Below are 26,691 nucleotides of genomic sequence, written 5' to 3' on the forward strand. Positions count from 1 at the left end.
AGACTTAAACAATCTGAGACAGTCTGTTCTTTGGCTAGGGTGAGAAAGGAGTGGTATTATCCATTGTTGGTGAGTGGGGAGGATATGGCAGTAATAGATGAAAAGGAAAAGGCAGAGATGATGACCAAAGCCTTTGTCCAAGGGCATAGCTAGGCAAATTTGTCAGAGGAGAGAGAATGAGAGGGGAGCACTGAAGAATGCTGGATAGGAGGAAAGATGTACAGTACTATTTAAAAGTTTGGACACACCTTCTCATTCCAGGGATTGTCTTTATTTGTACTATTTCATACTTTCTAGAATAATAGTGAAGATATCAAAACTTTGAAATAACACATATGGAATCATGTACTAACCAAAAAAGTGTTAAACAAATATTTTAGATAATAGATTCTTCAAAATAGCCACCCTTTGCCTTGATGACAGCTTTGCACACTCTTGGCATTCTCTCAACCAGTTTCAACTGGAATGCTTTTCCGATAGTCTTGAAGGAGTTCCCACATATCCTGAGCACTTATTGTTTGTTTTTCCTTCACTCTGCAGTCCAAATCATCCCAAACCATCTCAATTGGGTTGATGTCGGGTGATTGTGGAGGCCAGGTCATCTGATGCAGCACTCCATCACTCTCCTTCTTGGTCAAATAGTCCTTACACAGCCTGGAGGTGTGTTGGGGCATTGTCCTGTGGAAAAACAAATGATAGTCCCACTAAGCGCAAACCAGATGGGATGGCGTATCGCTGCAGAATGCTTTGGTATACATGCTGGTTAAGTGTGCCTAGAATTCTGAATAAATCACTGACCGTGTCACCAGCAAAGCACCCCCACACCATCACATCTCCTCCTCCGTGCTTCATGGTGGGAACCACACACGTGGAGATCATCTGTTCACCTAGAATTCTTCTCAAAAAGACACAATGTTTGAAACCACAAATCTCAAATTTGCACTCATCAGACAAAAGAACAGATTTCCACGGGTCTAATGTCCATTGCTCATGTTTCTTGGATTGGGGGAGACGAAGCAAAGAAGAGCCGTCTCCAGGTCCTGACTGGGGGTGAAAACCAGAGGACAGGCTGGCCGATGACCCGATAAGGGTGCAGAATGCCTTCCAGAACCGGGATGAGAACTGAGGACCACAATCGGAGACCATGTCGACTGGAAGTCCATGGATCCGGAAGACGTGCTGCACCATGACATGAGCTGTCTCCTTGGCTGAGGGTAACTTGGGAAGGGGAATTAAACGGGCGGCTTTAGAAAACCTATCCACCACCGTCATGATCGTGGTGCTGCCATCTGATGGAGGGAGATCAGTAACAAAGTCCAGGGATATATGTAACCAGGGGCGATGAGGAACAGGGAGTGGTTGAAGAAGGTGAGCCGGAGCTTAACGCGGAGCCTTATTTTATGCACACACAGTGCAGGCGGCGATTAATGCGGAGACATCAGGAACCACGGAAGGACAACAAAAGCGTTGTCGAATGAAAGACATGGTACGACGGGAGCCTGGATGGCAGGTCAGTCTCGAGGAATGTGACCATTCCAGGACCAGGGAACGGGCGGAGTCCTGGACAAACATCCGGTAAGCCGGACCCCGTCGGACCCCCCGGGAATGCTGCGCCTTAGGCACCAGGCTCTCTATACCCCAGACAAGTGCAGCTGCTAGACAGGAGGTAGGGAGGATGGTCTCAGGGTCAGACAGAGTAACAGCGTGAGAGTACGTCAGGCTTCACATTCTTGGACCCCGGGCGGTAGGAGAGAGGGAAATTGAAATGGGTGAATAACAGGGCTGAACGAGCCTTCCTAGAATTGAGGACCTTGGCGGTACAGAGATATTACAGGTTCTTATGGTCAGTCCACACTAAGATTTGATGTTCTGCCCCCTCCAACCAGTACCTCCACCCCTCCAACGCCAGGAGTTCTCGATTTCCACATCTTTATTCCTCTCAGCAGGGGTAAGACAATGGGAGAGAAAAGCGCAGGGGTGCAGCTTTTGGTCCTGATCAGAGCGCTGAGACAGGGTGGTCCCCACTCTGACATCTGAGGCGTCGACCTCCACCACAAACTGGTCCGAATGGATTAAGATGGGGGCTGTAGTGAATCAATGTTTGGTCCGAGAATGCCCAGTCAGCTGCTGGAGAACACATGAATAGAACCTTGGGAGAGGGGGAAGCCAGGGTGCTGTAACCCCGGGTGAAGCGGCGGTAGAAGTTAGCAAATCCCAGGAAATGTTGCAGCTGCACTATGGATGTGGCTTGAGGCCAATCCACCACCGCTCTCACCTTGTCTAGATCCATCTGTATATGTTCTGCAGCAATGATGTATCATAGGAAGGAGATGGTGGAGCGATGTAATTCACACTTGTCTGCTTTAATAAAAATCTGGTTATCCAGGAGACGCTGAAGGATCTGTTGGACATGCTCTTGAGCTGAACAGGAAAACACAAGGACGTTGTTGAGGTAGACAAACACAAACCGGTTCAGCATGTCCCAGAGCACATTGTTGACCAGTGCCTGGAGCGTTGGTCAGTCCAAATGACATGACAAAGTACTCATAGTGCCCGCTAGCCATGTTAAAGGCTGTCTTTCCGTATCCGAACCAGATGGTAGGTGTTCCGAAGATCCAATTTTGAGAAGATGGTCGCTCCCTGAAGAGGTTCGACAGCCAAGGAGATTTTTAACCGTGATGTAATTAAGGCCCCAATAGTCGATACACGGGCACAGGGTTTTGTCCTTCTTCTCCACAAAGAAAAACCCTGTGCCCGCGGGAGAGGCAGATGGACGAACACTCCCTGCAGTGAGAGAGTCTTGGTTTCTGGACCGACAGGGAGAGATCCGAGGCTTCTCCCAAGCCTGCAGGAAGATGTCCCGGGTCAGGCTGTGCCGACTTAAGACACTGGACATGGCGGAATGGGCTCCAACCCACGAAAGAACCAGTAGCCTAGTTGATCAGGGGATTGTGCTCCTGGAGCCATGAATACCCCAAAACCACAGGTACATTCGGAGATTCTATGAGATGGAACTGCATAGACTCACTGTGATTTCCTGATACTCGCAGGTTGATGGGAACCGTATTGCAGGTGACTCTGCCAATATAGTGCACATCCAGCGCTCTGACGTCCATGGGAATGGAGAGGGGTTGAGTGGAGATTCCCAGCTCCGACACCAAGGTAGCGTCGTTAAAGCTCTCGTTGGCCCCAGAGTCAATGAGCACACAGAAAGAAATATAATGTCCTGTAGTCCCACAATACAGACAGCTCATGGTGCTCAACCTGCATAAATGTTCATCCAGAGACAATCTAGCCCTTCCCAGTAGCTTGGGCTCTGGAGGAGGCGAGTCGACTGCCCTCTGTGATTCCCGTGAGCACTCGGGAATGCACGCCCAATTTTTCAGTTTTTGATTTGTTAAAAAAGTTTGAAATATCCAATAAATGTTGTTCCACTTCATGATTGTGTCCCACTTGTTGTTGATTCTTCACAAAAAAATACAGTTTTATATCTTTATGTTTGAAGCCTGAAATGTGGCAAAATGTCGCAAAGTTCAAGGGGGGTGAATACTTTCGCAAGGCACTGTAGTTGGAGCAGCTGACGAGCAGCCTCGCTCCCAGACAACGGATAATCTAACACTTTCGTACCTCCGCCACAAACTCCTCCAGACTGAGTCAATCAGTGGACTGTTGCTCTCACACTGCCGCAGCCCAGGCGAATGCCCTCCCGGACATCAGCTTTATGAGGTAGCACTGGGAGAGAAAATCCTGGCAGGTTCCAGAATATCTAACATAGCGCTCCGGAGGAGGTAAGCGAGGTTCTAGGCTGGGAAGAAGCGCCGCTGGTGGCAGGGTTGCAGAGAGTCTGGAGGATTACTGTTGTGGCTTGCTGCCTAGTAGGGAATCCGCGGAATTGCTCCAGCAATGTACTGAATGCATGGTCATGGCGTTCTGCCAGGGCATGGAGTTCCTCCATAAGGCTTTGCAGTAACTCATTGTGTCTTCCAATGGTGGCTCCTTGGGAGGAGACAGCGTTGCGGAACAGGTCCGAGTCTGCTGGGTCAGTTATGGCTAGTTCCTACTATCAAGGCTCAGGCTAAGACCCAGATGTAGACACAGGAGGCGGATAATACGCTTCTCAGAATATATTATAGTAGGGGCAGGTAAAAGGTAAGTCAAGGCAGGCAAAAAGTCGTAATCCAAATCAGAATCAGGCAGGTACAGGACGGCAGGCAGGTCAGAATTGGGAAAAACAAAAACTAGAGCACAGGAAACACGGGAACACACCGATAGGACTAGACTTGGCGGGACAAGACGAACTAGCAACAGCCAAACAGAAAACGCAGGTATAAATACACAGGGAATAATGAGGGGAGGTGGAAGACACCTTGTGGGGGGTGGAGACAAGCACAAAGACAGGTGAAACATATCAGGGTGTGACAGGACTGTCGTTTCTCTTTGCTTATTTGATCTGTTCTTGCCATAATATGGACTTGGTCTCTTACCAAATAGGGCTATCGTCTGAATACCACCTCTACCTTGTCATAACACAACTGATTGTCTCAAATGCATTAAGAAGGAAAGAAATCCCACAAATTAACTTTTAACAAGGCACACTGTTAATTGAAATGCATTCCATGTGACTATTTAATGAAGCTGGTAGAGAGAATGCCAAGAGTGTGCAAAGCTGTCATCAAGGCAAAGGGTGGCTGCTTTGTAGAATCTCAAATACAAAATATGTTTTGGTTACTACATAATTCAACACAATGTGTTATTTCATAGTTTTGATGTCTTCATTATTACTCTACAATTTTGAAAATAGTGCAAATAAAGAAAAATCATTGAATGAGTAGGTGTGTCCAAACTTCTGACTGGTACTGTAAATTATGCGTTGAATGCACCATTTACCTTGGCAGAGATGAAAAGGGCAATAGGTAAGGCTGGGTTAAATTCCCCTGAGAAAGATGAGGTGTGCTATGTTATATTGGCCCATCTTAGTGATGAAGCACTGGATAAGGTATTGGTGTTGTACAACTGGGTGTGGGAGGAGGGGAAACTACCAGGCTGCTGGAAGGAGGAAGTAGTGGTACCAATCTGGAAGCCAGGGGAGGACCGAACGAGGCCAACAAGTTATCAGCCAATAGCTTTAACATGTATGTAGGATTACGAAATAAATGAGAGGCTAACTTACTTCCTGGAGAGCAGGGGGCTAGTATCGCCACATCAGAGTGGGTGGGAGGAAGGTGGGAGATGAGGTACGCTTGAGGTTATATGGGAGAAACTTGGAGGTGGGGGCCTTCAGATTCCTTGGGGTGTAATTTGACACTAGGCTGACCTGGGCAGAACACATTGAGAGAGTGGTGGGAAAGTGTAAGAAGGTGCTAAATGTGGGGGGCTGGGAGTTCCTCATTGAGGGCCATCTATGTTGCATTGATCTGATCTGTAATAAACTATGGCAGTATAGCGTATGGTTCGGCAGCCCGGACCTCACTGGAAAGGCTAGATTTAATCCAAGATGGGGTAGCAGTACAGACGTGGTTTGTTGTCCCTCTCGCTTACTTTTTAAATTTTTCATATTTTTTGTATATATTCCAATTCATTTTTCAATCTCTTTTTCCATTTTTAAATGAAATATACCTTCCGGTAACCCGCCTCACTCAATGTGACACGGATCCACAATTTCTTTAGACCCTATAGCCAAAACCTTCATCAGAAGGTAGCCAGCTAATTAGCTAAGATACTAGCTATTTAGCCAATGTTAGCCACTGCTAGGGGCCTTTACCCTCTGCTCAGGCACCAGCCGTTTTTTAAGCCTGGATAATACCTGCTAGCCTCGGTCTTGATCATCACAGCTAGCTAGCTGCCACTGAGTGACCCAGCCCCAAAGCAGGCGCATCTCCTGGCTAGCAAATAAAATTACCACCACTACAATACCTCTTTCGCCCTTTGGCACGGTCCCTTCGTCGACATGGCGCCGTACCACCACAACTGGTCCACAGACATAGCTGTGCCATCAACCGGCCTTTGCCGGACGACGGAGCAGACGATTCTACTTACCCCGGACTGCTAACTTTAAACGCTGTTTCTCCCGTGTGCTAGCGTGACACTGGACCCTATGATCACTTGGCTACATAGCTGATGCCTGCTGAACTGTTCATTTATCACGGTACGCCACTTTGTTTACCTCTGTTCATCTGTCGGCCCTAGCCCCGAACTCAGGCCCTGTGTGTAGTTAACCGACCCTCTCTGCCCATTCATCGCCATTATACCTGTTGTTGTTGTCTTAGCTGATTAGCTGTTGTTGTCTTACCCATTGTTGACTTAGCTAGCTCTCCCAATCAACACTTGTGATTGCTTTATGACTCACTTTATGTCTCTCTCAAATGTCAATATGCCTTGTATACTGTTGTTTAGGATAATTATCATTGTTTTGGTTTACTGCGGGGCCCCTAGTCCCACTGTACATGCCTTAGATACCTCCTTTGTCCCACCTCCCACACATGCGGTGACCTCACCCAGTATAACCAGCGTGTTCAGAGATGCAATTTCTGTTATCATCACTCAGTGCCTGGGCTTACCTCCACTGTACACGCACCCCACCATACCCCTGTCTACACATTATGCCCTGAATCTATTCTACCACGCCCAGAAATCTGCACCTTTTATTCTCTGACCCCAACACACTAGACGACCAGTTTTGCTAGCCTTTAGCCGTACCCTCATCCTACTCCTCCTCTGTTCCTCGGGTGATGTGGAGGCTAACCCAGGCCCTGCGTGTCCCCAGGCACTCTCATTTGTTGACTTCTGACTTCGAAAAAGCCTTGGTTTCATGCATGTTAACATCAGAAGCCTCCTCCCTAAGTTTGTTTTACTCACTGCTATAGCACACTCTGCCAACCCTGATGTCCTTGCCATATCTAAATCCTTTCTTAGGAAGGCCACCAAAAATTCTGAGACTTCCATACTCAACTACAACATTTTCCGTAAAGATAGAACTGCCAAATGCGGAGGAGTTGCAATCTACTGCAGAGATAGCTTGCAAAGTTATGTCATACTTTCCAGGTCTATGCCTAAACAGTTCGAGCTTCTAATTTTAAAAATGAATCTGTCCAGAAATGAGTCTCTCACTGTTGCCGCTTGTTATAGACCCCCCTCAGCACCCAGCTGTGCCCTTTACACTATATATGAATTGATTGCCCCCCATCTATCTTCAGAGTTTGTTCTGTTAGGTGACCTAAACTGGGATATGCTTAACACCCTATCAGTCCTACAATCTAAGATAGATAACCTCAATCTCACACATATTTTCAAGGAAACCACCAGGTACAACCCTAAATCCATAAACATGGGCACCCTCATAGATATTATCCTGACCAACTTGCCCTCCAAAAACACCTCTGCTGTTTTCAATCAGGATCTCAGCGATCACTGCCTCATTGCCTGCATCCGCTACGGGTCTGCGGTCAAATGTTCACCCCTCATCACTGTCAAACGCTCCCTAAAACACTTCTGCGAGCAGGCCTTTCTCATCGACCTGGCCCAGGTATCCTGGAAGTATATTGACCTCATCCCATCAGTCGAGGATGCCTGGTGGTTCTTTAAAAGTTATTTCCTCACCATCTTAAATAAGCATGCCCCTTTCAAAAAATGTAGAACTAAGAACAGATATAGCTCTTGGTTCACTACAGACCTGACTGCCCTTGACCAGCACAAAAACATAATGTCGTGGACTGCAATAGCATCAAAGAGTCTCCGTGAAATGCAACTTTCAGAGACGTCAGGAACCAATACACGCAATCAGTCAGGAAAGCAAAGGCTAGCTTTTTCAAACAGAAATTTGCATCCTGTAGCTCTAACTCCAAAAAGTTTTGGGACACTGTAAAGTCCATGGAGAACAAGAGCACCTCCTCCCAGCTGCCCACTGCAGTGAGGCTAGGCGACACGGTCACCACCGATAAATCCATGATAATCCAAAATTTCAATAAGCATTTCTCCACGGCTGGTCATGCTTTCGTCCTGGCTACTCCAACCCCAGCCAACACCCCTCGCAGCTACTTGCCCGAGCCTCCCCAGCTTCTCCTTCACCCAAATTCAGATAGCAGATGTTCTGAAAGAGCTGCAAAACCTGGACCCGTACAAATCAGCTGGGCTAGACAATCTGGACCCTCTCTTTCTAAAATGATCTGCCTCCATTGTTGCAACCCCTATTACCAGTCTGTTCAACCTCTCTTCCGTTTTGTCCGAGATCCCTAAAGATTGGAAAGCTGCCGCGGTCATCCCCCTCTTCAAAGGGGGTGACACTCTAGACCCAAACTGTTACAGACCTATATCCATCCTCCCCTGCCTTTCTAAAGTATTTGAAAGCCAAGTTAATAAACAGATCACTGACCATTTCGAATCCCACAGTACCTTCTCCGCTGTGAAATCCGGTTTCTGAGCTGTCATGGGGTGCACCTCAGCCACGCTCAAGGTACTAAACGATATCATAACCGCCATAGATAAAAGACAGTACAGTGTAGCCATCTTCATCAACCTGGCCAAGGCTTTCGACTCTGTCAATCACCGTATTCTTATCAGCAGACTCAATAGCCTTGATTTCTCAAATGACTGCCTCGCCTGGTTGACCAACTACTTCGCAGACAGAGTTCAATGTGTAAAATCGGAGGGCCTGTTGTCCGGACCTCTGGCAGTCTCTATGGGGGTACCACAGGGTTCAATTCTCGGGCCGACTCTTTTCTCTGTATATATCAACGATGTCGCTCTTGCTGCGGGTGATTCCCTGATCCACCTCTATGCAGACGACACCATTCTGTATACATCTGGCCCTTCTTTGGACACTGTGTTAACTAACCTCCAAACGAGCTTCAATGCCATACAACAATCCTTCTGTGGCCCCCAACTGCTCTTAAATGCTAGCAAAACCAAATGCATGCTATTCAACCGTTCGCTGCCCGCACCCACCCGCCCGACTAGCATCACTACTCTGAATGATTCTGACCTAGAACTAAAAATACCTAGGTGTCTGGCTAGACTGTAAACTCTCCTTCCAGACTCATATCAAACATCTCCAATACAAAGTTAAATCTAGAATCGGCTTTCTATTTTGCAATAAATTCTCCTTCACTCACGCCGCCAAACTTACCCTAGTAAAACTGACTGTCCTACCGATCTTCGACTTCGGAAATGTCATCTACAAAATAGCTTCCAATACTCTACTCAGCAAACTGGATGCAGTTTATCACAGTGCCATCCGTTCTGTTACTAAAGCACCTTATACCGCCCACCACTGCGACCTGTATGCTCTAGTCGGCTTGCCCTCGCTACATATTCGTCGCCAGACCCACTGGCTCCAGGTCATCTATAAGTGTATGCTCGGTAAAGCTACGCCTTATCTCAGCTCACTGGTCACGATAACAACACCCATTTATTTACTTTGCAGCTCTTTTGCATACCAGTATCACTACTTACACACCATCATTACTTTATTACTATGGCCTATTTATTGCCTTACCTCCTCATGCCATTTGCACACACTGTATATAGACTTTCTTTTTTTGTAGTGTGTTATTGACTGTACGCTTGTTTATTCCATGTGTAACTCTGTTGTTGTTTCTGTCGCACTGCTTTGCTTTATCTTGGCCAGGTCACAGTTGTAAATGTTCTCAACTAGCTTACCTGGTTAATAAATAAAGGTGAAATAAAAAAAATAAAAATACAGGGGCAAGGACTCAGAATATGTAGTGGGGCGTTTCAGGCCTTCCCAGTGTCTGCGCTACAAGTGGAGATATGTTATTGCCGATTTCTAGACAACAGCTGGCAATTAATTATTGGGTCAACCTACAGGAACATGGGGTGTCTCATCCTGGAAAGGGATTTTACTGGTGTGCTGGAAACATGAGAGAGGACAGAACACAAGCTTTGGGTGGGTGGGTAATACCCAGGCGAAGAAGATGGGATTGTATGGAAGGGAGTTGAGTCCAATGGTAGCTATTCCTGTGAATCCACCATGGCTGCTCTCGCCTCCAGTAGTTGATCTAAAAGTGTTGGAGAGACAACGGAAAGATGGGAAGGGTGTTGATCCATCTTATTTGTTTAAAATAAATATGGATACTGTATATCAGGATGCTGTGGCCATTTACACAGATGGTTCAAAAGATCCAAGGACAGGATGTACTGGGTCAGCATTTGTAGTGCAGGAATGTGGGGTGGCGGTCAGGAAATGTATATGGCTGTAAATACGGCGGAACTGTTGGTCATACTGTTGGCCTTGCAGTGGGTGGAGGAGGTGAAGCCAGAGAGAGCAGTTTTTTGCTCTAATTCATGTGAAGTGTCATCACTTGCAAGTGTCTTCACTGACATGTTCAACCTGTCCCAGACTGAGTCTGTAATACTAACATGTTTCAAGCAGACCACCATAGTCCCTGTGCCCAAGAACACTAAGGTAACCTACCTAAATGACTACCAACCCATAGCACTCATGAAGTGCTTTGAAAGTCTAGTCATGGCTCACTTCAACACCATTATCCCAGAAACTCTAGACCCACTCCAACTTGTATACCCGCCTCAACAGATCCACTGATTTGGCATGGGTCCTGAGATCCTCAAAAGGTTCTACAGCTGCAACATCGAGAGCATCCTGACCGGTTGCATCACTGCCTGGTACGGCAATTGGTCGGCCTCGGACCGCAAGGCACTTCAGAGGGTAGTGCGTACGGCCCAGTACATCACTGGGGCAAAGCTGCCTGCCATCTAGGACCTCTACACCAGGTGGTGTCAGAGGAAGACCCTAAAAATTGTCAAAGACCCCAGCCACCCCAGTCATAGACTGTTCTCTCTACTACCGCAGTACCGAAGTGCCAAGTCTAGAACAAAAAGGCTTCTCAACAGTTTTTACCCCCAAGCCATAAGACTCCTGAACAGGTAACCAAATGGCTATTTGCATTGTGCCCCCCCAACCCCTCTTTTACGCTGCTGCTACTCTCTGTTTATCTTATATGCATAGTCACTTTAACTATACATTCATGTACACACTACCTAAATTGACCCGACCAACCAATGCTCCCGCACATTGGCTAACCAGGCTATCTGCATTGTGCCCCACCACCCACCAACCCCTCTTTTTACGCTTCTGCTACTCTCTGTTCATCATATATGCATAGTCACTTTAAAAATACCTACATGTACATACTACCTCAATAAGCCTGACGAACATGTGTCTGTATATAGCCTTGCTACTCTTTTTTCAAATGTCTTTTTACTGTTGTTTTATTTCTTTACTTACCTACACACACACACACACACACACACACACACACACACACACACACACACACACACACACACACACACACACACACACACACACACACACACACACACACACACACACACACACACACCATTGGTTAGAGCCTGTAAGGAAGCATTTCATTGTAAGGTCTACTACACCTGTTGTATTCGGCTCACGTGACAAATAAACTTTGATTTGATTTGATTTGACGATGCAATCTTTATTGCACTCCACACTGCCCTTTCCCACCTGGACAAAAGGAACACCTACGCGAGAATGCTAATCATTGACTACAACTCAGATTTCAACACCATTGTGCCTTCAAAGCTCATCACTAAGCTAAGGACCCTGGGACGGGTCGCCCCCCAGGTGGTAAGGGTAGGTAACAACACATCCGCCACGCTGATCCTCAACACGGGGGCCCCTCAGGGGTGCATGCTCAGTCCCCTCCTGTACTCCCTGTTCACTCATGACTGCATGGCCAGGCACGACTCCAAAACCATTGTCAAGTTTGCCAATGACACAGCAGTGGTAGGCAACATCACTGGGACCAAGCTTCCTGCCATCCAGGATCTCTATACCAGGCGGTGTCAGAGGAAGACCCTAAAAATTGTCAAAGACTCCAGCCGCCCTAGTCGTGGGCTGTTCTCTCTGCTACAGCATGGCAAGCGGTACTGGAGCGCCAGTCAAGGTCCAAAAGGCTTCTTAACAGCTTCTTCCCCCAAGCCATAAGACACCTGAACAGCTAATCAAAGGGATTCCCAGACACCTCTATTACACTGCTGCTACTCTCTGTTTATTAACTATGCATAGTCACTTTAACTCTACCTACATGTACATATTACCTCAATTATCTTGACTAACCGGTGCCCCCCGCACATTGACTCTGTACCGGTACACCCTGTATATAGTCTCGCTATTGTTATTTTACTACTGCTTTTGAATTATTTGTTACTTTTATTTTCTATTTTTTTACCTAACACTTTTTTTTCTTAAAACTTCTTAAAGCATTGTTGGTTAAGGGCTTGTAAGAATTTCACTGTAAGGTCTACATCTGTTGTGTAGACCTTACAGTGAAGGGCAGGCATTAATTTCAAGTACAGAAGAAAGTCGGGAGGGGAGGACCACAGGAAGAGACAGAAGAGAGGAGGCTATTTTACATGATTAAGGGTGGGACACAGACAGTTGAATAAGACTTTAAAACATGATAGGAAAGCATCCAACAGGAAAGTGTGATTATTGTTAGCCAGGGAATAGAGACAGTGGAGCATGTACTGATACAGTGTGGATGTAATGAGAAGGAAAGAGAGAGGATGAGATCCAGGATGATGGAGAAGGGGATACAGGAAATGAGTTTAAAGAGTATACTGACTAGAACGTCATTAGATTTTTTTTAAATATATATATATATATTTTATATATATTTTTTTATATATATTTTTTTTTGAGACTAAGGGAAACGTGCTGCCACGTAGGATTTATTTTCTCCCAGTCTCTGGCCCACACTCCAGTACAATAGGTGGTAGTAATGCACCATGACATTGAATGCCAACCGCCGATAAACTTCACGGAAGAAGAAGAAAACTCACGTGTTCAGTGCAGCAGATGAGCTTCGTACCCAATCAGACAACAGGTCACCGAGGCTAAAGTCGTCCCTCTCGCTGTCTTTGAGAAGCGTCTCCCGAATTTAAAACCTTGGTTACTTGGAAACAATGAGCAAGGGGGAAAACTATCAATGTAACGTAATACACAACGGCCACGTTAGAACAACATCAATACGGTATAAACATTTAGCTTTTTCAATGAGGCTTGTCATAATAGCTTAACACAGATATTTAGCGTCTTCGTTTTGGATTATTTGCCTCAACAAGAATTTGCTACCAACTGGAGAAGAATTGAACATCATGGACTGGTCAGACTAATTATTTTCTCACACTCTTCTGACACCATGCCAAATCGTCAAAAGAAAATTATATTCTCTGTCGCCGGTGTGTTGAGTTTCGGTTGCGTCCTCATTGTTGCGGCCGCGATGGGGTCGCAATTTTGGGTCCAGGGGACTATGCTGTGTACAACCGGGGCGCAGCTTGTAAATGCCACAGGACAAGAGCTTGATAAATTTGTCGGTAGGGTTAACTATGGTCTCTTTCACGGACAGACAGTGAAGCAATGTGGACTTGGTGGAAGAACCTTCAGATTTTCATGTGAGTAGAAGTCCATGTGAATTGCATGAGAAGTTTGTGAAACACTGTGGTTTTAAAGATTACTGCTGGGTTGAAATATCATGTTCTCATTTGAGCATCTATTATGAAAAGTGAATAACAATGAGACGAGGTTACCCACTCCATTAATAATTCAAATGACTATAGATAGACTACACCCTGTTTTAATTGAGTCCTATCCCTGTGACTGAAGGATCTATTTGATTAAATCAAATGTGATGTTGAGCATTAATTCGTTGGCAGGATTGGCACAATATAAAGCCTACTTATAGACTAAAAAAAAAATCACCTTTACAATAAAGTATACTGAACAAAAATCTAAATACAACAGTCAACAATTAACGATGTTACTGAGTTACAGTTCATATAAGGAAATCAGTCCATTGAAATTAATTCATTATGCCCTAATCTATGGATTTCACATGACTGGGCAGGGGGGCAGCCACGGGCGGGCCTGGGAGGGCATAGGCCCACCCACTGGTACCAAGTAAATGTGCGGGGGCACAAGTTAGTCAAGGTAATTTGTACATGTAGGTAGGGTTAAAGTTACTTATGCATAGATAATAAACAGCAAGTAGCAGCAGTGTAAAAAACAGAGGGGGGCGTGTCAATGTAAATAGTCCAGGTGGCCATTTGATTAATTGTTCAGGAGTCTTATGGCTTGGGGGTAGAAGCTGTTAAGGAGCCCTTTGGACCTAGACTTGGTGCTCCGGTACCGCTTGCCGTGCAGTAGCAGAGAGAAGTCTATGACTAGGGTGGCTGGAGTCTTTGAACATTTCTTGGGCCTTCCTCTGACACCGCCTGGAATATAGAGTACCAGTCAAAAGTTTGGACACACCTACTCATTCAAGGTTTTTATTTTATTTGAACTATTTTCTAAATTGTAGAATAAAACTATGAAATAACACATGGAATCATGTTGTAACCCACAATCTTTTTAAATCAAAATATATTTGATATTCTTCTAAGTAGCCACCCGTTGCCTTGATGACAGCTTTGCACACTCTTGGCATTCTCTCAACCAGCTTCATGAGGTAGTCACCTGGAAGGCATTTCCATTAACAGGTGTGCCTTGTTAATTTGTGGATTTAATTTTCTTCGTAATGCCTTTGAGCCAATCAGTTGTGTTGTGACAAGGTAGGGGTGGTATACAGAAGATAGCCCTATTTGATGAGAGGCCAAGTCCATATTATGGCAAGAACAGCTCAAAAAGCAAAGAGAAACGACAGTCCATCATTACTTTAAGACATGAAGGTCAGTCAATACAGAACATTTTAAGAACTTCAAGTGCATTTGCAAAAACCATCAAGCGCTATGATCAAACTGGCTCTCATGAGGACTGCCACAGGAAAGGAAGACCCAGTTACCTCTCCTGCAGAGGATAACTTCAGTTACCAGCCTCAGAAATAGCAGCCCAAAGAAATGCTTCAGTGTTCAAGTAACAGACACATCTCAACATCAACTGTTCAGAGGAGACTGTGTAAATCAGGCCTTCATGGTCGAATTGCTGCAAAGAAACCACTATTAAAGGACACCAAAAATAAGAGACTTGCTTGGGCCAAGAGCACGAGCAATGGACATTAGACCAGTGGAAATCTGTCCTTTTGTCTGAGTCCAAATTTTAGATTTTTGGTTCCAACCGTCGTCTTTGAGACGCAGAGTAGGTGAAATGATGATCTCTGCATGTGTGGTTCCCACCGTGAAGCATGGAGGAGGTGTGATGATGTGGCAGTTCTTTGCTAGTGATACTGTCAGTGATTTGTTTCGAATTCAAGGCACACTTAACCAGCATGGCTACCACAGCATTCTGCATTGATACACCATCCCCTCTGGTTTGCGCTTAGTGGGACTATCATTTGTTTTTCAACAGAACAGTTACCCAACACACCACTAGGATGTGTAAGGGCTACTTGAACAAGAAGGAGAGTGATGGAGTGCTGCATCAGATGACCTGGCCTCTACAATCACCTGACCTCAACTCAATTGAGATGGTTTGGGATGAGTTGGACTGCGGCGTGAAGGAAAAGCAGCCAACATGTGCTCTGTATATGTGGGAACTCCTTCAAGACTGTTGGAAAAGCATTCCAGATGAAGCTGGTTGCCAAGACTGTGTAAAGCTGTCATCATGGCTATTTTGAAGAATCTAATATATAAAATACATTTTGATTTATTGAAAACTTTTTTGGTACTACATGATTCCATATGTGTTATTTCATAGTTTTGATGTCTTCACTATTATTCTACAATGTAGAAAATAGTAAAAATAAAGGAAACCTTTGAGCAGGTGTGTCCAAACTTTTGACAGATACTGTATGTATGTATGTGTGTGTGTGTGTGTGTGTATATGTATGTATGTATGTGTATATATATATATATGCATTGTCTTGTTGGAAAGTCTACCTATGGCCAGGTCCCAGCCTTCTGGCAGACGCAACCAGATTGTCAGCCAAAATTGCCTGATACTTGGTGGAATTCATTATGTCATCCATCGTAACCAGTGCCCTTGGACCTCTGGAATGAAAACCTCCCCAAAACATCACGACCCACCACCATATTTCACCATGTGTATGAGGTGCCTCTCCTTGTATGCATCTCTGTTTCGACCCCAAACATGCCGATGCCGTATCTGACCAAAGCACCTTCTTCCAGTCATAATTTAAATTATGTTCAATTACGCTTGCATCTGTGTCTTGGGGTCAGAAAGGGCTTTCTTCTGGCAACCCTTCCGAAGAGCCTGTGGTTATGGAGGTGGCGTGTGATGGTGCTTTTTGAAACCTGGTGACCCCAAGACACCACCAAGGCCTGCAATTCTTTCACAGTGATTCTTGGGGATTTTTTTGCTTCTCTCAACATCCTCCCTATCCTGGGGGGGGGCAAAATGCATTTGCGTCCTCTACCCGTGAGGTTTTCAACTGTTCCATATCTTTTGATTTTTTAAATAATTGACCTGACAGTGCTCAATTGTTTGTGGATCTTCTTGTAGCCATTACCAGATTCATGAAGGTCTACGACCATCTGTCTCTTTTGACCTGCCAGTTCCTTTGTTTTCTTCATGGAGTTGGATAAAAGGAATATTGCATGCGTGTTACCTGATTTTTATATCCTAGTGAAACAGGAAGTGATGTAATGGCTCAATGTAGTTCCTTAAGACTTAAGATAAACTTAAATACGTAGAATTTAATTCCTGGTTTAAGTTTGGTAGATTGTAAATACAATCTTTAAGGGTGCCATTAACTGTGACACCTTGATTTGGAGGACATTGATTTTTAATTAAAACAGTAAATTATTTTGGTGGCTTCCATTGAAACATTAATAAAGTACAGTATTCCTCACATGTTGGTATTTTCAGTTTATCTCTAATTATATTGTTTATTTTTTATGGAACTCGGTCGTGAGTGTTGCTACCGAAGACAGACAATCTTTTATGCACTTCAGTACCTCGACGGTCCTGTTCTGTGAGCGTGTGTGGCCTACCACTTTCCGGTTGAGCCGTTGTTGCTCCTAGACATTTCCACTTCACAATAACAGCACTTACAGTTGACCGGGGCAGCTCTAGCAGGGCAGAAATTTGACAACTGACGTGTTGGAAAGGTGGCATCCGATGATGGTGCCATGTTGAAAGCTCTTCAGTAAGACTATTCTACTGCCAATGTTTATCTATAGAGATTGCATGGTTGTATGTTTGACTTTATACACCTGTCAGCAACGGGTGAGGCTAAACTTGCCGAATCCACTAATTGGAAGGGATGTCCACATACTTTTGTATATATAGTGTCTTTGGCTATATCCATTATAATGATCCTGATAAATTAATTTACCTAGCTCAGAGAAGCTGTCCGTCTCGTCACATTTATATGCATGGCACGTTTATATGCATTTGTTCCACAGGTCGGAGAGGCAGACAGAAAAGTTTAGACAAACCCAAACATGTCTTTTTTTTACTCCCCAACGGGATCAGGAGGGGCGAAGTTGGAGTCATGCGTCCTCCGAAACATGACCCACCTAACCGCGCTCCTTAACACCCTCCAGCTTAACCCAGAAGCACCAATGTGTCGAAGGAAACACTTTTCAACACAATAAGTCAGTAGGGCGCCATTAGCCAAGTAAAGCACCTACAGCAAAACCCGGACGACGCTGGGCCAACTGTGCCATCACGGCCAGTTGTGGCATAGCCCGGGAATGAACTCGGGTCTGTAGTAATGCCTATAGCACTGCGATGCAATTCCATAGACTGCTGTGCCACTCGGGAGGCCCCCCCAAACCAAACATTTTATAAAAGTACAGAATTCAAAATGGTAGTTGGGGGAAACATTGTAAAGTTATGTGTCTTTGAAATGTGATCAACTTGTTAACCCACTTCAGAGACAAGTAGGAGAAAATGCACTTTAATAATTTCCACACTGGAGAGCTCAACTTTGTTTATGCCCGTTCAGCATTGTCCACATCCGCTTAAGCCTTAGCCCCACCTATCTCTTTAAGAATTCCCGTGTTATTGCATGAATCAGCATGGCATTGCCCTCCAGAAAGTAGTCTCTCTATTATCCGATTGTCACTAGTTAAGTCATCAATTGTAGAAAGGGGCAGGGTTTTATGTTCTTTAAATACGATTTTAAACCTAGCCACACTTGCTAACCTTATGCCTAAACTTAAATGAATACCAAAAAGCAATTATTTTCCCATTTTTAAGATTATAGACAATTTGACTTTGTCACTGTGCTGTCTAGTGGAAACCCTATTACCCCCCCCCCCCATTATTTCAGCCGATCCTGCATTTATTTTTCTCTAAAAAGCTCAGTGCTCTCTTCTTGGCTAAACTAGGCTAGTAACTTAAATGTTTTATTCATATTTACGGATCCCATATAAGTTTGTAATTAAGTCATGTGAAAGTTTACATGTTCAAGAAGGCATTTCTGGAAAAAATAAATACAACATCTAATGGTCCTACTGTGTAGGAAATGGCATCAAATGCCTACTGGTCACAAATGATAGCCTCGTGGCATGAGGTAATATTGTCTAAACTTTTTTTCCAGGGGAGATTAAGTTTATACATTGACTGGCTGGGCTGTGGGATAAATCTAATGGAACTATTAACAGGCATTACCTGGAGGATGTGTCATTGTTGTGCTATAACTCCCTACTATCATCCAATCAGAATCCTAGATCCAAGCAACCTGTTTTATGATAATAGATTTACAGGCTGCGAAGATGTATAACGCTGCTGTAAAATTGACCTCTGTTGTTCAAGGTATTTGGAAATTGATTGAACAGTCACATCTCTAATGAGACTAGACTAGGCTACACATACAGTAAGCCTGTACACACATGTGGGTCATGGAGCCCTGATGACCACGTGTAAATGCGCACGTAGCCTACCCTCGGTGGTAGAAATACCGTAAACTTAATATTGATCATCTACAGCACTACCCCACCATTAATGTATGTGAAAACTGTATATTTCTATGTTTTTTTTAGTAAAACAGATAGTGGAAATGTGTTTGACATTACTTTACTTTGCCAACTCATAGTTGGTTCAAATCAGAAATGTTTTATTTTGTATCTGTATCTTTTTGACTATAAATCCACCGTTTTCACATGCTGGAGATGATTCAATTTGAAGTTGACACATTTTGGAATGTCAGCAGAACATTATTTAGTGCTAACAACAAACTCAAATCAAACAAAGCGATGTAAATGGAGTAAAAAGAGAACCCTTTATCAAAATCATGTAGGCTAGCCTTACAGGGGAAACTCAACTGCCTTCAACCAGGTTAATTGGCCATTCATAAGAGATGGGCATCTCTTATAACTCAGCAGTACATGTTTTGAGGTTGCAGTAACAAGAATCCTACACAAGCACAGTGGACTGAATCTTTAGTGGACCGAGACACATGCATCATCAGCAACTGTTCACTAATGAGATTTGGCACACACACACATTATCTTTTCGCTTGACCCGGCAGGCTTACTAAACCATTATGATGGCTTTTTATATGAACAAAAACTATTTGTTCTCTGATGGTTTGCGCCATCTGCCTTTATACAAATAGAACACAGAGACTCATGCATGTGTTTCATCACGTGGGGGGATATTATTTACTGTTTAATAACTGTAGAACATTCCCACACCTCTCCATATTGTCCCTCTCCTTGTAGTTTTTCCGAACTTGGTGGACGTCATCCCAGCCAGTCTTCATGTCACTGTGATCTTCTTCTGCGGAGTTCTCATCCTCTTCTCCTCTGTGGCCACAGGCTTCTTTGTGTACAACGCCTTTGGTAGTCCCTACGAGACTCTGCACGGAGCCCTGGGACTCTACCTCTGGAACTTCGTCTGCTGTAAGCACACACAAAAATAGCATCTTATCCTTTTTCTTTCTAGAGTGATATCCTTCACAGGGTAGCCGAATCACCCTCTAAGTTGTGAACAAGCAGCCTACCATATGAACATTGGCTAAGCACAAGCCCCCATACTCTGCAACATAAGCACAAAGCACACCGCTCACATCACAGGTGAACAGCTCTATTACACACATGCATTCCAACTTCAGATATAAATAGCTCGCTGTAGGCTAAACAGGAGCCACGTTTATTGGTTCTACCGTGGCATTTTTCCTGATGTTGGACACATTTTTAGACAGGTGTACACAATTAAGACTCCTTGTGATCTGATTGTATCAGCTCTTCCTGACCACCTCTGAAGGTAGTCAGGCACACATTGTGTCTGGATATATTACAATTGTAGACAGATCTAGTGAAACGATTTAAATAATCATTATCCCGCCCTCTAAAATCATTGACAGGTGGGTCCATTGTGTCTTTAAATAAATTAAGAAATATTATTTGGAAAGAAAATCTCAAATAATGTGGATACAGCAAGGGACCAATAATTCTGAAAATGTGGTCCCAATCAGAATGTGGACAAGATCAGAACGCATGTTAGCCCCATGTATAAACGGGGCGATAGAGCAGTGGTTCTCAACCAGGAGTACTAGTACTCTTGGGGGTACTTGGCCTATACACTGGGTACTTGACTCATGCTGGTACAGTAACCAAAAAAAGTTGAGAATCACTGGTATAGAGAACATGATTGGGGTCCAACAAAGGTGTCCTTCAACACTTCAACATTAGTTATAAGTGCATATCAGAGTCATTCAAACACAACAGCCAAGCCATGAGTGGTTGGCTGTACGTTATTGAAAAAAGGATCCACTTTCCTAGTGCCTTTTTCAGCTTTAAAACCATTATCCAGTAGCTTACCATCTCATCAGGAGAGAGTGGGCTACTTGACTTCCCATCCAAATAATGGCACAAATTAAGAAAAACTGCACCAGAGTTAAAGGATATTTCTCAGTTATCTGGAACCGAGGCCCTACTGCTTGCCAGGTTTACACTAGAATGCAAGTTTGGATTCATCCTATCAATGAACCTATTTTTACGATTATGTGAAAGATGTCACCATGTTAATTAAAATCTCTCGCTGCAGTGAATGACCTATGCTTAATTGTTTTGGTAACCTTTTAGTGATTGCAACTACTGTAGCATTAACATATTTCCTTTTAATGTGGTGATGTGGGGAAAAGGTATTCTGCCTTATAGGAACGTGTTTACAGTAACTGATCATTTGGATGCCTTTGACTTCTTATTTGAACTCCCAGTGTTCAACTGTAATAGTATAATATTGTGTGTCTGTCTGCCTGACCTTCTGAACAGGCCTCTGCAGCTGCCTGGTGATGATTCTGTTTGCCTCCGAGGTGAAGCTCCACCGGCTGTCTGACCACATCGCCAACTTCAACGAGGGCACGTTTATGTACAAAACGCACACAGAACAATTCGACCACTCCTTCTGGCTCATCTTCCTCACCTTCCTCGTCCATGGCCTTAACATCCTACTGATCCGTGTGGCCGGGATCCAGTTCCCCTTCCAGGAGGCCAAAGAGTCGAATGTCAACACTGGGGCATCAGATCTCATGTACTGACCAGGGCTTTTGTTTGTTTTTGTGGCCGCTGGCTGCCCCTCCCCCACTCTAGTGACACTGAGCCTCGGCTATTGGCATGTCTCAATGGGAGACTTGGGGCCATAGCTCCTTGGTGCCCATGTGCTGTTGTAAGGTCCAAGAAAATGTGACTGTCCTGAGCCACTTCTTTTCTCCTTCCCATGACAAGCTGTCAGTCCTTCAGACGACAACCGGAGAAGTCTCCCTGACCACCTCTGTTAGGGACGCTGTTTTGAATCTTGGAGGGGAGGGCTCTTGTTTTTCTTTCCATCGTGTCATTAATTGGTGATATCTCGTTAGGAGGTGGCCAATTAAATATAGAAAAGCAGAGACTTGTTTGGTTCCACTCCTTTTATCAGGTTTTTCCAAGAATTGGCAGTCCCTCCCTTGGCAGTCCCAAGTTTTATCAATGAAGGGGGACTGTTAAACAGTATGTGACGATTGATTGACCAGAATAGGTACCATGTGTGTTTAGCCTTTCATTAGTGCCCCCGAAATGTATTGAAAGACCACAACTGTACAACTTAAACAGCCGTTTCTCTATCCCTTGTGCTTCATATTGGTTTTTACTTACATATTTAGAAATCCTAGAGGTCGCTTCATTGTTTAGTTAGTTAGATTATGTATTCAGAATCATGTGATTTGCCAATTTGAATGATTTTAATGATGATCATTCCTAATACAACATTTTATTTTATGTGTAGAGCTTTTTAGATTTGCTCTAGATTTATATTCTGTTGGTCTGACATTCTGACCACACCGCTCGCGTGCGCGAGCGTTGCAAAATAAATTTCAACATACGTTATTCAATTATTGCACCCACTGCTCACGCGCGCCAGCATTGCCAAGTGATAAAATAGAAGTCAGTTCTATTTGTGACACCGATCGCAGTGCAAGTCCTGCCTCTCCCATCTCCTCATTGGTTTATAGAAGCAGATACCCATGTGCCATCTCCTCATTGGTTATACCCACGTGGGTGATTGAAAGATGAGCTGAGTTCGGTATTTCGTCGTGGTAACTGAGATGCCAATCGGCATATAAAGTCCAAAGAAGAAAAAGCCTGGAAGGAGGAGAGATGACTAGAAACGATTCGGTTGACCGTTTTATGTGTGGATTAATTTGTCGGAGTAGAGGACCTTGTCCATTTCAGGTAAAATAACAACTCAACGTTTATATCCCAGGTCAAATTAGCTAGCAACCGCAAGCTAGATAAAAATGATAAAATAGCAAGCTAAATTGCCATAAATGTTTAATGCTTTCCGACCTGTCCCCAAAATAATATAATTGGTTGAGTTTGTTTTGATATTTTAACCTGCAGCGTTCCTCTTTAACCAGCAGAGTTCCTAGGTCCAGTGTCTATTATTTTTCCCATCTTAATCTTTTCTTTTTATTGGCCAGTCTGAGATATGGCTTTTTCTTTGCAACTCTGCCTAGAAGCCAGCATCCCAGAGTCGCCTCTTCACTATGGACGTTGAGACTGGTGTTTTGCTGGTACAATTGAATGAAGCTGCCAGTTGAGGACTTTTGAGGCTTCTGTTTCTCAAACTAGACACAAATGTACTTGTCCTCTTGCACAGTTGTCCATCGAGGCCTCCCTCTTTCTATTCTGGTCCAGTTTGTGCTGTTCTGTGAAGGGAGTAGTATACAGCGTTGTACGAGATCTTCAGTTTCTTGGCAATTTCTCGCATTTCTCACCTTCATTTCTCAGAACAAGAATAGACTGCGTTTCAGAAGAAAGGTCTTTGTTTCTGGCTATTTTGAGCCTGTAATCGAACCTACAAATGCTGATGCTCAACTAGTCTAAATTAGGCCAGTTTTATTGCTTCTTTAATCAGGACAACAGTTTTAATCTGTGCTAAAATAATTGCAAAAGGATTTTCTAATGATCAGTTAGCTAATCCAAGTTTATAATTTTAAAAGGCTAACACAACGTGCCATTGGAACACAGGAGTGATGGTTGCTGATTATGGGCCTCTGTACGCCTATGTAGATATTCCATTAAATCAGCCGTTTCCATCTACAATAGTAATTTACAACATTAACAATGTCTGCACTGTATTTCTGATCAATTTGATGTTATTTTAATGGACAATAAAAAAAAAAAACATTTAAACAAGGACGTTTCAAAGTGACCCCAAACTTTTGAACGGTAGTGTACTTATTACCTCAAATAACCTCTACCCCCGCACATTGACTATTTTTTACTTAACACTTTTTCTTAACTGCATTGTTGGTTAAGGGCCTGTAAGTAAGCATTTCACTGTAAGGTGGTAAATTAAATTGATTGGACATGATTTGGAAAGGCACACACCTGTCCATATAAGGTCCCACAGTTAACAGTGCATGTCAGAGCAAAAAAACAAGCCGTGAGGTCGAAGGAATTGTCCGTACAGCTCCGAGACAGAAGAAGTTTGGAACCACCAAGACTCTTCCTAGAGCTGGCTGCTGGGCAAACTGAGCAATCAGGGGAGAAGGACATTGGTCAGGGAGGTGACCAAGATGCTGATGGTCACTCTGACAGAGCTCCTCTGTGGAGATGGGAGAAACTTCCAGAAGGACAACCATCTCTGCAGCACTCCAACAATCCAGTATTTTTGGTAGAGTGGCCAGACGGAAGAAACTCCTAGGTAAAAGGCAAATGACAGAAATCTGGTGGCACACTTGGAGTTTGCCAAAGGTCTGATGAACCCAAGATTGAACTATTTGGCCTGAATACCAAGCGTCACGTCTGGAGGAAACCTGTCACCATCCCTACGGTAAAGCATAGTGGTGGCAGCATCATGCTGTGGGGATATTTTTCAGCGGGAGGGATTGGGAGACTAGTCAGGATCGAGAGGAAACATGAACGGAACAAAGTACTGAGAGATCCTTCATGAAAACCTGCTCCAGAGTGCTCAGGACCGCAGACTGGGGCAAAGGTTCCTCTTTCAACAGGACAACGACCCTAAGCACATAGCCAAGAGAATGCAGGAGTGGCTTCGGGACAAGTCTCTGATTGTCCTTGAGTGGCACAGCCAGAGCCTGGACTTGAACCCGAGCAAACATCTCTGGAGAGACCTGAAAATAGTTGTGAAGTGACGCTCCCCATCCAACCTGATAAAGCTTGAGAGTATTTGTAGAGAAGAACGGAAGAAACTCCCCAAATACAGGTGTGCCAGGCTTGTAGCATCAGACCAAAGAAGACTTGAGGCTGTAATCGCTGCCAAAGGTGCTTCAACAAAGTACTGAGTAAAGGGTCTGAATACTTATATAAATGTGATATTTCCTTTTTTATTCTTTATAAATTTACTAAAATTTCTATACCTGTATTTTCTTTGTCATTATGGGGTATTGTGTGTAGATTGATGAAGAAAAAACACAATCCATTTTAGAATAAGGCTGTAACATAACAAAATGTGGAAAGAGTCAAGGGGTCTGAATTAGAGGTAGACCGATTTTATGATTTTAACACCAATACCGATTATTGGTGGACAGATTTATATTTGTAATAATGACAATTACAACAATACTGAATTAACCCTTTTATTTTAGCTTAATACATAAATCAAATCTATTTAGTCTCACATAAATAATGAAACATGTTGAATTTGGTTTAAATAATGCAAAAACACAGTGTTGGAGAAGAAAGTAAAAGTGCCATGTAAAAAAGCTAATGTTTTAAGTTTCTTGCTCAGAACATGAGAACATATGACATCTGGTGGTTCAATATTCCCAGTTAAGAAGTTTTAGGTTGTAGTTATTATAGGAATTAATAGATTCTCTCTCTATATACCATTTGTATTTCATATATCTTTGACTATTTGATGTTCTTATAGGCACTTTAGTATTGCCAGGCTAATGTCTGGAGTTGATAGGCTTGAAGTCATAAACAGTACTGTGCTTCAAGCATTGCAAAAGCTGCTGGCAAACGCAGTAAAGTGCTGTTTGAATTAATGCTTATGAGCCTGCTGCTGCCCACCACCGCTCAGACTGCTCCATCAAATGTCAAATCATAGACTTAATAATAATATAATAAACAGAAATAACGGCCTTTGGTCATTAATATGGTAAAATCCGTAAACTTTCATTTCGAAAACAAAACGTTTATTCTTTCAGTGAAATACGGAACCATTCTGTATTTTATCTAATGGGTGGCAACCCTAAGTCTAAATATTGCTGTTACATTGCACAACCTTCAATGTTATGTCAGAATTATGTACAATTCTGGCAAATTAATTACGGGTTTGTTAGGAAGAAACACAGTTCATGACGAGCCAGGCGGCCCAAACGGTTTCATATACCCTGACTCTGCTTGTACTGAACGCAAGAGAAGTGACACAATTTCCCTGGTTAATATTGCCTGCTAACATGCATTTATTTTAACTAAATATGCAGGTTTAAAAATATATACTTCTGTATATTGATTTTAAGGCATTGATGTTCATGGTTAGGTACATTTGTGCAACGAATGTGCTTTTTTTGCAAATGTGCTTTTAAATCATCACCCGTTTGGAAAAGTTGAAGTAGGCTGTGATTCGATGATAAATTAAGACACTGCATTGATTATATGCAACGCAGGACAAGCTAGTTAACCTAGTAATATCATCAACCATGTGTAGTTAACTAGTGAAGATGCGATCTAGTAACTTAACTTGGCTCATTGCACCCACAAGGTCCTTTTGATGGTGCACTCGCGTAACAGGTGGTCAGCCTGCCACGCAGTTTCCTCGTGGATTGCAATGTAATCGGCGTCCAAATAGGCCAATTACTGATTGTGATGAAAACTTGAAATCGGCCCTAATTAATCGGCCATGCAGACCTCTAGTCTGAATTCCGAATGCACTGTATATTTTTAAACGTAAAATCCATATAAATCCAAATGCCTAAGTATTTATATGCAGGCACATGTTCGATAGGAGAACCATCTAATGAGTGAATATGTATTCCATCTCATGAGTGAATATGTATTTCATCTGAAACATTCTTACAAGAGTTTGAAAACATGTATTTTGTGCTTAATACAGGCAAAACAAGTTTTAAATTAGGAAGGGATTTCTGCATCGCTATCAAATCTGACTGTAGTTTTGACACAGCCAGATCGACAGTTGGGGCAATAGCTTACATAATATTATCATCTACATATAGATTTATTTATAGATTGACCAATGGTGTTTATATAAATAGTGAAGAGAATCGGTCCCAAAATCTATCCGTGGTACACCTTTACATACAT

At 43.5% G+C, this 26,691-nt stretch overlaps 1 protein-coding gene across 2 annotated transcripts; it reads left to right on the plus strand.

Annotated features, from left to right (window-relative positions):
• The first annotated feature begins 12,866 nt into the window (after window positions 1-12,866).
• On the plus strand, window positions 12,867-22,289 carry LOC118370489 (clarin-1-like). Of its 2 annotated transcripts, none has more exons than XM_035755527.2 (3): window positions 12,867-13,470; window positions 19,738-19,821; window positions 21,196-22,289. In XM_035755527.2, exons 1-3 carry the CDS (start codon window positions 13,218-13,220, stop codon window positions 21,459-21,461), a joined length of 603 nt encoding a protein of 200 aa, XP_035611420.1. In that variant the 5' UTR covers window positions 12,867-13,217; the 3' UTR covers window positions 21,462-22,289. The 2 variants fall into 2 exon arrangements, with proteins under 2 accessions (XP_035611420.1, XP_035611419.1); XM_035755526.2 differs by having other exon boundaries at window positions 12,874-13,470; window positions 19,642-19,821.
• The last annotated feature ends 4,402 nt before the right edge of the window (window positions 22,290-26,691 follow it).

This window comes from Oncorhynchus keta, chromosome 33, assembly GCF_023373465.1.
Source record: "Oncorhynchus keta strain PuntledgeMale-10-30-2019 chromosome 33, Oket_V2, whole genome shotgun sequence".
Lineage (NCBI taxonomy): Eukaryota > Metazoa > Chordata > Actinopteri > Salmoniformes > Salmonidae > Oncorhynchus > Oncorhynchus keta.